General features: G+C 36.4%; 1 protein-coding gene across 5 annotated transcripts in view; it reads left to right on the forward strand.

Moving 5' to 3' along the window:
* Nucleotides 1–697: 697 nt before the first annotated feature.
* Nucleotides 698–12,589, forward strand: part of ints10 (integrator complex subunit 10) — a 62,317-nt gene continuing 50,425 nt past the window's right edge. The window contains exons 1-7 of one of the 5 annotated variants that reach the window (XM_080416444.1): nt 698–949; nt 3,635–3,674; nt 4,012–4,148; nt 6,167–6,234; nt 6,315–6,418; nt 7,006–7,145; nt 8,123–8,204. In XM_080416444.1, the coding sequence (XP_080272570.1) occupies nt 4,020–4,148; nt 6,167–6,234; nt 6,315–6,418; nt 7,006–7,145; nt 8,123–8,204 (523 nt within the window). In that variant the 5' untranslated portion in view covers nt 698–949; nt 3,635–3,674; nt 4,012–4,019. Of the gene's footprint in view, nt 950–3,634; nt 3,675–4,004; nt 4,149–6,166; nt 6,235–6,314; nt 6,419–7,005; nt 7,146–8,122; nt 8,205–12,589 lie in introns of all 5 variants that reach the window. The other 4 variants (XM_080416448.1, XM_080416446.1, XM_080416447.1 and 1 more) reach the window with 4 other exon arrangements.

Consider the following 12,589-nt stretch of genomic DNA (forward strand, 5'->3'; position numbering starts at 1 on the left):
TGTCCACTAGAGGGCGACACAGATGGTGGAATGAAACCGTTTGATCAGACTCCCTGCTCTAGGAGTCCTGGGAAAGTTTAAATAGTTTTGTCCACTAGGCGGCAGCATTGTTTAAAAGACGACTCTATGACATAAGGTATTTTATTTGCCTCTGTTTGATTCAATTCAATTCAAAGGAGCTTCATGGCAGGATGACAAAACATTTAAAAATAAAGATAATTAAAAACCTATAAATGTATGTTGTACAATTAAAGGTAATACAGTAATGTGTAAACAGAGCTTTGTTAAAGAAAAACTATACAAATGTTAATTTACAGTTCATTATTTACATGTTGTATACCAGTGGTTCTCGGGGACCCCCAGGGGTCCTTGAGGTGGTTCCAGGGGTCCCCAGCTAAATGAGAGCCAGTTAGGAACCAAACGTACCCTTACAGGTCCATTTGGTTCCATGTGGATGTGTACCATAGAGGTATAATATAACATATAATATAACATATAATATAACATATAACATATACATATATAACATATACATAACTTACAGGTCCATTTGGTTCCATGTGGATGTGTACACTGTCAGAACTACATTAACCCTTCAGGGGAAATAAATTACCTTATGTCTGATAAGCATGGCGCCTACGTCATTCGTGTGCGCCGACCGGCTGCATCGTGACGTCATCAACATGTCATTGTTTTTGAAGCGCTAGAAAAGGGTTTTTAACGTTGGATGTTTTTTGTAAACAAACACGTTTAATAACTATTATAAACATAATTACATGTTTAATAACTATTATATAAACATAATTACATGTTTAATAACTATTATATAAACATAATTACATGTTTAATACATAGTTCTGGTTGGAGGAAGTTCAGAGCGACGTCTATAAACTGTATGAAATATAATTAATATTTATCTTCATCTGCAAGAAGAATCCACAATTCAGAGGTATTTATTATTATTATTATTATTATTATTTATTTATTCAAGTATAAATACATATCACAGAGTAATATTAACTAGTATTTGAGTAACATTTGACCAGGAGTATTTATACTTTGTCTCAAGTATTGTCGGTTAACCTGTTGTTGTTCCAGATATATATATAAATACATTAATATAAATACATAGTGAGTTACTAAATGTTATTTAGACTGATGTAGGTTCATTGTTTACCTGTTATCACAGCCTTAGATCAACACTATCGTAGATTTATTTTATCGATTTTGACATTTTTATCTCTACTAGAGTCTTAGCTCCACCCCCCCAGAATGACCTGGAAGGTCACCAGTAAAGCCCGTATTTCTCCAAACATGTACAAATGATAAATATAAGGTGTTTACCCGCTTCTTCTAAATGTTAACTAGGTGTCCGGAGTGTTTGTATAATGTATTAATCCATATTATTCAATAAAGAAGTGTTTTAATCCTGTCTGTGGCCGAATGCCATTCCCCCCCTCGTTTACTTCCTGTTTACATTGAGTGTAGTTCCGGCTTTCACCGGATGCGCCCCGTTACTAGTGCCCATTGGGAACTTCCGACAGAATCGTCCACAGACAGGATTAAAACACTTCTTTATTGATACATATGGACTAATACATTACACACACACTCCGGACACCTAGTTAACATTTGGGACAAGCGGGTAAACACCTTATATTTATCATTTGTACATGTTTGGAGAAATACGGGCTTTACTGGTGACATTCCAGGGCAAACTGGGGGGGTGGAGCTAAGACTAGATATATTATAACAATGTCAAAATCGAAAACATATCTACGATAGTCTTGATCTAAGGCTAGTGTTATCCTCTAGTTTATTTAAGACACTACATTGTTCTCTCTGCATTCTATTTATGTGACTTATTTATTGACCTTGTTATTTATTGACTAGAGTTCATTTTTACTCTGATTATTGTTATGATCACACTTTGCTCTGGATGAGAGAGATGAGACACTTAAAGTAATATGTGTGTGTATGTGACTGCAGGAGACCTAAACTAAATAATAATAATAAAGTAATATAATATAATAATAAAGTAATATGTGTGTATGTGACTGCAGGAGACCTAAACTAAATAATAATAATAAAGTAATATAATATAATAATAAAGTAATATGTGTGTATGTGACTGCAGGAGACCTAAACTAAATAATAATAATAAAGTAATATAATATAATAATAAAGTAATATGTGTGTATGTGACTGCAGGAGACCTAAACTAAATAATAATAATAAAGTAATATAATATAATAATAAAGTAATATGTGTGTATGTGACTGCAGGAGACCTAAACTAAATAATAATAATAAAGTAATATAATATAATAATAAAGTAATATGTGTGTATGTGACTGCAGGAGACCTAAACTAAATAATAATAATAAAGTAATATAATATAATAATAAAGTAATATGTGTGTATGTGACTGCAGGAGACCTAAACTAAATAATAATAATAAAGTAATATAATATAATAATAAAGTAATATGTGTGTATGTGACTGCAGGAGACCTAAACTAAATAATAATAATAAAGTAATATAATAATAAAGTAATGTGTGTGTATGTGACTGCAGGAGACCTAAACTAAATAATAATAATAAAGTAATATAATATAATAATAAAGTAATATGTGTGTATGTGACTGCAGGAGACCTAAACTAAATGATAATAATAAAGTAATATAATATAATAATAAAGTAATATGTGTGTATGTGACTGCAGGAGACCTAAACTAAATAATAATAATAAAGTAATATAATAATAAAGTAATGTGTGTGTATGTGACTGCAGGAGACCTAAACTAAATAATAATAATAAAGTAATATAATATAATAATAAAGTAATATGTGTGTATGTGACTGCAGGAAACCTAAACTAAATAATAATAATAAAGTAATATAATAATAAAGTAATGTGTGTGTATGTGACTGCAGGAGACCTAAACTAAATAATAATAATAAAGTAATATAATATAATAATAAAGTAATAGGCGATGAGATGGTGATGAGATGGTCCATTGTCTATTGTGTGACGCGCTACACAATAATAATAATAATAATAATAATAATAAAACTTTATTTGTATAGCACTTATTTAAACAAAGTTACAAAGTGCTTGAACAATCAAAACAGCAATCAACAACAACAACAATGCAATAATGAAATAACAGTGATATATTACATTTACAATAATAAACAACATTTATCTCAGGGAGTTAAGAAGGCCTTTCTGTAGAAATGTGTTTTTAAAAGGGATTTAAAACTGGTTAATGATCTGGTTCATCTTAGTTGCTCTGGTAGGCTTTATAGGAAAGGCCCGACCTCCTTTGGTCACCAAATTAGACGTATAAATGTCCAGTAGACCCTGGCCAGATGATCTAAGGGTGCGCCCTGGCACATAAGGTTTTGCCACAAGCAAAAGGAAGATTCGCTGGATCCAAACAATGCGTTTTAAGGGGTTTATTAAAGCAACATAAATAACTTAGATAAAGGGTGCTTAAACTCATAGCAAAGGGTGATCACAGCGATCAAACAAAGTAAATAAAGTGTATAAAGCGGTCAACAAAAAGTACGTCTCCCAAACACCCCCTCTCTCTCTCTCTCTCTCTCTCTCTCTCTCTCTTTGTTCTCAGCAGGAGGTCAGGTGGTGCTTTTGAGGTAACCAGGGTGAGGGTTACTCAATCATCCACTCACACACACAGTGACCAAATATATAAATAACAATAAACCAAACATAGACGTCATAATAACAATAAACCAATTCATGGCTCCTACAATGTCTCATTAACCCTTTAGGACTTAATAACCAACATTAAGGCATAGAAAATAAATCATATATTAATGGAACAAATTGCTTAAATATAATTTATAATTGTTCCTCATAGAATATTTGACCTAATAAAGAAGAAACATTTGAAGAGAAGAAAACAACCTTACAGAATGAGACATAAGACCTAATGCATGTCATAATACATGTTTTATATTCATATATCCCTTCTCCAGGGACCAGAGGACATCATGTCTGCCCAGAAGGACTGTGAGTTCCTGGTGAAACGAGCCAGAGATCTGGTGTCAGAAGATCCATGCGCCGCCAAGGCCTGGCTCATAACGGCCAGAACCCTCTACCCTACCGACTTCAATATACAGGTAACAACATCTGGTGTAACACCTACCGACTTCAATATACAGGTAACAACAGCTGGTGTAACACCTACCGACTTCAATATACAGGTAACAACATCTGGTGTAGCACCTACCAACTTCAATATACAGGTAACAACATCTGGTGTAACACCTACCAACTTCAATATACAGACCAATACATACTGTATGTGTGAGGTGTTTGAGTCCACCCTGAATTTACTAAGATGAGCTCTATGTACTACTTTCAGTTACTAAGATGAGCTCTATGTACTACTTTCAGTTACTAAGATGAGCTCTATGTACTACTTTCAGTTACTAAGATGAGCTCTATGTACTACTTTCAGTTACTAAGATGAGCTCTATGTACTACTTTCAGTTACTAAGATGAGCTCTATGTACTACTTTCAGTTACTAAGATGAGCTCTATGTACTACTTTCAGTTACTAAGATGAGCTCTATGTACTACTGTCAGTTACTAAGATGAGCTCTATGTACTACTTTCAGTTACTAAGATGAGCTCTATGTACTACTTTCAGTTACTAAGATGAGCTCTATGTACTACTTTCAGTTACTAAGATGAGCTCTATGTACTACTTTCAGTTACTAAGATGAGCTCTATGTACTACTTTCAGTTACTAAGATGAGCTCTATGTACTACTTTCAGTTACTAAGATGAGCTCTATGTACTACTTTCAGTTACTAAGATGAGCTCTATGTACTACTTTCAGTTACTAAGATGAGCTCTATGTACTACTTTCAGTTACTAAGATGAGCTCTATGTACTACTTTCAGTTACTAAGATGAGCTCTATGTACTACTTTCAGTTACTAAGATGAGCTCTATGTACTACTTTCAGTTACTAAGATGAGCTCTATGTACTACTTTCAGTTACTAAGATGAGCTCTATGTACTACTTTCAGTTACTAAGATGAGCTCTATGTACTACTGTCAGTTACTAAGATGAGCTCTATGTACTACTTTCAGTTACTAAGATGAGCTCTATGTACTACTTTCAGTTACTAAGATGAGCTCTATGTACTACTTTCAGTTACTAAGATGAGCTCTATGTACTACTGTCAGTTACTAAGATGAGCTCTATGTACTACTTTCAGTTACTAAGATGAGCTCTATGTACTACTTTCAGTTACTAAGATGAGCTCTATGTACTACTTTCAGTTACTAAGATGAGCTCTATGTACTACTTTCAGTTACTAAGATGAGCTCTATGTACTACTTTCAGTTACTAAGATGAGCTCTATGTACTACTTTCAGTTACTAAGATGAGCTCTATGTACTACTTTCAGTTACTAAGATGAGCTCTATGTACTACTTTCAGTTACTAAGATGAGCTCTATGTACTACTTTCAGTTACTAAGATGAGCTGAACTGAAATGAAGTGAAGTAGAACGAGAGTTATGCATATAACTAAGGTTCTACGAATTCCGGATGACCGCCAGAGTTGACTGTAACTCGGAATCTCATTCTCGACGAAAAGATTTCAGGAGGATGATCGCTGTGTGCACCGCACCTATATAGGTGGCGTGCGCGTACACAGGTCACAAGTGACTTTGTTGGTATTAATATTCGACCTATGCGCGAGCGCGCGATGAATATCCAGGTGTTGAAAACACTGCCTCTGGCGGTCAGAAGGAATGAAGTAGAATGTTTTTTTAGTTTTTTTTTTACGGTTTGCCATTAGCCGTTAGTTTTAACCGGTTGCCAATTTCTTAACGTTGGCCATCCCTAGCATTAACGTCAGTAACAGATGAGATGACTGTATAACTGTCTGGAACAAATCCATTCTCAGTTGGAAACACTAGGAGCAGTTTTTCCCACTTCTGATTATTAGGAAGATGTGGAAATGAACCAAATAGTTGTTTCACAAACTGAAGTTGTTACAGGAAAGATTGAATTCAGCACAGAGGGGAGGACAACTATGGAATATATTGTATAATAGTTTTGTATGTATTTGTTTGTATGTATTTGGTTTATATTTAGTTCATTTATTTGTATCTTTTCAGTATGAGATGTACATGATTGAACGGAATGCAGAGAGGACTGCCCCCGCAGGCAGACTGCTGTATGACATGTGAGTAGATTTAATCCATTATAAATAGAACAATGTAAACATAATAATAATACTTTATGATAAACATTCATATCTCTCAGGTTTATAAACTTTCCTGACCAGCCAGTGGTGTGGAGGGAGATCGGTGTGATCACGTCTGCTCTGCGCCAAGACTGTCAAGATAAACACGCTACCTTCTTACAAGGTATGTTATAATATGTTATAAATACCCCCAAAACATGTGATCTTATATTAATGTATGTTATAAATACCCCCTTTTCTTATATCAAAGTATGTTATATATATATAATATAAATACTTATATATATAAGTATATATAATATAAATACTTATATATATATATAAGTATATATATATATATATAATATAAAGATCTTATATAAAAATGAGGGGAAATCATAGACTCACAGCCCCAGCAGATACAGTCCTAAACACAGGCCAGGTTGTCCAGTGTGAGATGATGTGTAGTTGTGTTGTGTATTGTTTTACAGTGTGAGATGATGTGTAGTTGTGTTGTGTATTGTTTTACAGTGTGAGATGATGTGTAGTTGTGTTGTGTATTGTTTTACAGTGTGAGATGATGTGTAGTTGTGTTGTGTATTGTTTTACAGTGTGAGATGATGTGTAGTTGTGTTGTGTATTGTTTTACAGTGTGAGATGATGTGTAGTTGTGTTGTGTATTGTTTTACAGTGTGAGATAATGTGTAGTTGTGTTGTGTATTATTTTATAGTGTGAGATAATGTGTAGTTGTGTTGTGTATTGTTTTACAGGGGTGTTTGAGACGCTCCCAGGGCGTGTCCAGTGTGAGATGCTCCTCAAAGCCACAGAACAATGTTTCAACACTCTGGAGAAAGCTGAGATGTTGTTACTGCTCCTCAAACGATTCCCTGAGTCTGTGGTCCAGCATGGAGTAAGTATTTATACCTGAGTATTTATACCTGAATCTGCAGTAAGTATTTATACCTCAGTATTCAGTGTTTCTAGGAACTACTAAGTCGTTACAGTGGAGCTCAAAGACCTCAAAATAAGAAGTCTGGTGTCTTTGAGATGAACAGCTGTCACAGAGTCTCGGTGGCCCTGTGGACCCCTGTGGTCCCCTGTGGACCCCTGTGGACCCCTGTGGACCCCTGTGGACCCCTGTGCAAGACTTGCATACAAAAAGACAAAAAGCATTGGATGATCTTGCATTGAAATATTGTTATTAACACTTGAAATGCCAGAGTTATTTCAGATTTCTTAGCTGTTTTATGCCAGAGATTTTTCATTGAGAAAAAAAAAGTACTCAGGAGCCGAGATACAGAATTTTTAAGTTTTAAGTTAACAAGGAAGTGGATGGGAGTTTAAATCTTCAAAAAAATCATATCATATCATAAAAAAAAATGTAAAAAAAAAACCTGCATATATGCGTTCTTGGCACTCAATGTGTTAACATGGATTCAAATGTTTATTTCACAGATGTTTCCTTTCTCATTCTAATCACATAATAATGTTTGGTTTTGCTTTCTTGACCAAACAAACACATCTACTGAACAAGCTGTCCACAGCTTGCATTGCAGACGTAATGATATCATTGTGTTGTATATACAGTAGTATTATTGTGTATAACAATGTACAGTAAATAAATCAGTATAATGTGTTGTATATACAGTAGTATTATTGTGTATAACAATGTACAGTAAATAAATCAGTATAATGTGTTGTATATACAGTAGTATTATTGTGTATAATAATGTACAGTAAATAAATCAGTATAATGTGTTGTATATACAGTAGTATTATTGTGTATAATAATGTACAGTAAATAAATCAGTATAATGTGTTGTATATACAGTAGTATTATTGTGTATAATAATGTACAGTAAATAAATCAGTATAATGTGTTTTCAGGTCAATCTAGGAGAGACGTTGTTGGAGGCAGAGATCTCAGAAAACTTGGACACTCCTGTCAACTGCTTCAGAAAACTGTTTGGTCAGTGAATGCACGCACGCACACACACACACACACATACATACATACACACTAGGGGTGTGCCGATATATCGTCCCGCGATATATCGCGATACGTTTTCATGACGATATGTATCGTTTTGAGAAAAAAATATATCGTTTTCGGGTCAGGTGTCACACTATTGCCCTATTTGGATTCAAAACGGCTATTGTAGCTGAAAAGCTACAAGTTCGCATGTCTGAATAATGCAAAAACAGAATTATTTGTTTGCATTAGCTTTTTTTCTCCCCCATATATTTTTCATAATAAAAAAAGTGCGTATCGTATCGAAATCGTATCGAAGTTGTGAGCCAAATATCGTATCGTATCGTTTGGTGAAATTAGTGTATCGGCACACCCCTAATACACACACACGCGCATGCATGCATACATACATACATACATACATACATACATACATACATATACATACATACATACATACATACATACATACATACATACATACATACATACATACATACATACATACATAATCAAGGGTCCTGAAATGTATCAAGGGTCCTGGAAAAATGATTTGTTTGGCTATGCATTGTTTTTGGCTTTGATTTTGTGAAAAATGAAAACATTTTACAAAACATGGATAAACATTACACGAAACATAAGAAGTTTTTCGCCGAATGGGCTGCGTGATCGCAGCCTAATGTATACCGGACGTGACAAAAAGAACAGATCTACAAGCTCACAACGTGCTGCAGCGTGATGCAGAGTTAGTTTCCAGTTAGTTTGGAATGGAATGATACCATTCTATGCTTTATTTTTGCTACTCTGCCTGTCTTTGGGCATACATAGTAGTAAGCTCTATTTTCGGCCGAAGATCCTATACCCACTATTTGGGGATTTAGCATGGTGCAAGGGGCGTTACCGTGCAAAAGTTGCTATCTTCGGACACCAGCCTTATCCCTAAAACACCTGTTCTACCTGTTACCTTATGCATACTGTAGGTGTGCTTTGGGCGTTACAATAATAAAACCAATCACTGTGCCAGATGCCATTGCCTTTAACACATTCCACGCCAGAGTTTAATATCATAATGTACTCACCAGTGCCAGCGATTTATTGTTTTTTTTTATTTTTTTTAGTCGCCACAGACATCGCTAAATCCGTTAGTTTGTAAACACACAGGGGATCTGTGTGAGACGCCCAGCAAAGACCGTTTCGATCTGCGATCCGCCATCTTGAAGCTACAGCGGTTTATGCTAAACAGCGATCAGCGATGAGAAAAACAACAACCGAGAAAATCGAGATTTCGTTTCCGCTTTAGAGTGGAGGCGGATGAGAACGAAAATCTCCGGATATGGATAATTCCGTTTACGGTGGTGCTACAATGAAATGTGTCGTGGCGAACGAGGCCTACAATGAAATGTGAACCTGTGAGTAAAAAAAATAAAAAAAACTTCGCGTAAATCTACGCGACTGGCACGCTGCGCAATTAAGTAGGTTCGCGTAGATCGACGTGATTGGCACTCTCAACGTGTTAAGAGAAGACTGCGCAAGCCATTATCCTCAATGCAATCTTACTCTCTCTCCTTCTCTGCCCATTGAAGAGCGACGTTGCCTTATATAATAAATGTATATTTGATACACAGAATCTGCTTGTGTTCTGGATTAATTAAACAAAATGGTCTGGTGGTTATAGCAAACGCAGATCAAACGACATGGTATTAGTTATTTAAACACAATTGACACTCTCACTTCTGCTGATTATAGGAACATTTGAATCACAGAGATTGGTTGAGAATTAGCATAGAGGGAGACCTCTGAATGTTGTGCCGTTGTGCACATCGGCCCGACTCCCAACATGTCCATTGCAGGCAGGCTCTACCAAACCAATGTGGCACAGCGGGTGGTTTTAGAATCCGCTATGCGCTTTCCCAAACGTGTGTGTGGGCAAGATAGCAATTTTAGGGAAAGCGCAACAATACGCCCACGGCCAAATAACGGAGTGGGCATAATGAATAATTATAATGAATAGCGGGTATAGTGGCCGTAACGTACTGTTTAGGGACAGTGCCAGCTCCCTTGTGCGTAATTCATGGGTAGCGGGTATTGCGAACAGGTATGGCACCGGTGAAAATAGGGCCCTCGAGACTCATTATTGCGCTGAATGATTGTTATATAGGCCTGTAAATTTGCTTAAATGTTCTGGAAAAAGTTTTGAAAAAGTTTCGGAAATTCATTGGCAAAAATGTGTGGGAACCTTTAGTCAACAAATAAAAACGAAAATCTTAGGGTGGGACTAGTGGAGAAGAGATCCAGTAGAACTAAGACTAGTGGAGAAGAGATCCAGTAGAACTAAGACTAGTGGAGAAGAGATCCAGTAGAACTAAGACTAGTGGAGAAGAGATCCAGTAGAACTAAGACTAGTGGAGAAGAGATCCAGTAGAATAAATACTAGTGGAGAAGAGATCCAGTAGAACTAAGACTAGTGGAGAAGAGATCCAGTAGAATAAATACTAGTGGAGAAGAGATCCAGTAGAATAGATACTAGTGGAGAAGAGATCCAGTAGAATAAATACTAGTGGAGAAGAGATCCAGTAAAACTAAGACTAGAGGAGAAGAGATCCAGTAAAACTAAGACTAGTGGAGAAGAGATCCAGTAGAACTAAGACTAGTGGAGAAGAGATCCAGTAAAACTAAGACTAGTGGAGAAGAGATCCAGTAGAACTAAGACTAGTGGAGAAGAGATCCAGTAGAACTAAGACTAGTGGAGAAGAGATCCAGTAGAACTAAGAATAGTGGAGAAGAGATCCAGTAGAATAAATACTAGTGGAGAAGAGATCCAGTAGAACTAAGACTAGTGGAGAAGAGATCCAGTAGAATAAAGACTACTGGAGAAGAGATCCAGTAAAACTAAGACTAGTGGAGAAGAGATCCAGTAGAACTAAGACTAGTGGAGAAGAGATCCAGTAGAACTAAGACTAGTGGAGAAGAGATCCAGTAGAACTAAGACTAGTGGAGAAGAGATCCAGTAGAATAAATACTAGTGGAGAAGAGATCCAGTAGAACTAAGACTAGTGGAGAAGAGATCCAGTAGAATAAAGACTACTGGAGAAGAGATCCAGTAAAACTAAGACTAGTGGAGAAGAGATCCAGTAGAACTAAGACTAGTGGAGAAGAGATCCAGTAGAACTAAGACTAGTGGAGAAGAGATCCAGTAGAATAAATACTAGTGGAGAAGAGATCCAGTAGAACTAAGACTAGTGGAGAAGAGATCCAGTAGAATAAAGACTACTGGAGAAGAGATCCAGTAAAACTAAGACTAGTGGAGAAGAGATCCAGTAGAACTAAGACTAGTGGAGAAGAGATCCAGTAGAACTAAGACTAGTGGAGAAGAGATCCAGTAGAACTAAGACTAGTGGAGAAGAGATCCAGTAAAACTAAGACTAGTGGAGAAGAGATCCAGTAGAACTAAGACTAGTGGAGAAGAGATCCAGTAGAATAAATACTAGTGGAGAAGAGATCCAGTAGAACTAAGACTAGTGGAGAAGAGATCCAGTAGAATAAAGACTACTGGAGAAGAGATCCAGTAAAACTAAGACTAGTGGAGAAGAGATCCAGTAGAACTAAGACTAGTGGAGAAGAGATCCAGTAGAACTAAGACTAGTGGAGAAGAGATCCAGTAGAACTAAGACTAGTGGAGGAGAGATCCAGTAGAACTAAGACTAGTGGAGGAGAGATCCAGTAGAACTAAGACTAGTGGAGAAGAGATCCAGTAGAACTAAGACTAGTGGAGAAGAGATCCAGTAGAACTAAGACTAGTGGAGAAGAGATCCAGTAGAACTAAGACTAGTGGAGAAGAGATCCAGTAGAACTAAGACTAGTGGAGGAGAGATCCAGTAGAACTAAGACTTGTGGAGAAGAGATCCAGTAGAACTAAGACTAGTGGAGAAGAGATCCAGTAGAACTAAGACTAGTGGAGAAGAGATCCAGTAGAACTAAGACTAGTGGAGAAGAGATCCAGTAGAACTAAGACTAGTGGAGAAGAGATCCAGTAGAACTAAGACTAGTGGAGAAGAGATCCAGTAGAATAAAGACTAGTGGAGAAGAGATCCAGTAGAACTAAGACTAGTGGAGAAGAGATCCAGTAGAACTAAGACTAGTGGAGAAGAGATCCAGTAGAACTAAGACTAGTGGAGAAGAGATCCAGTAGAATAAAGACTAGTGGAGAAGAGATCCAGTAGAATAAAGACTAGTGGAGAAGAGATCCAGTAGAATAAAGACTAGTGGAGAAGAGATCCAGTAGAACTAAGACTAGTGGAGAAGAGATCCAGTAGAATAAAGACTACTGGAGAAGAGATCCAGTAGAATAAAGACTAGTGGAGAAGAGATCCAGTTGAATAAAG

Source organism: Gymnoscopelus braueri (assembly GCF_963280865.1).
Source record: "Gymnoscopelus braueri genome assembly, chromosome: 20".
Classification (NCBI taxonomy): domain Eukaryota; kingdom Metazoa; phylum Chordata; class Actinopteri; order Myctophiformes; family Myctophidae; genus Gymnoscopelus; species Gymnoscopelus braueri.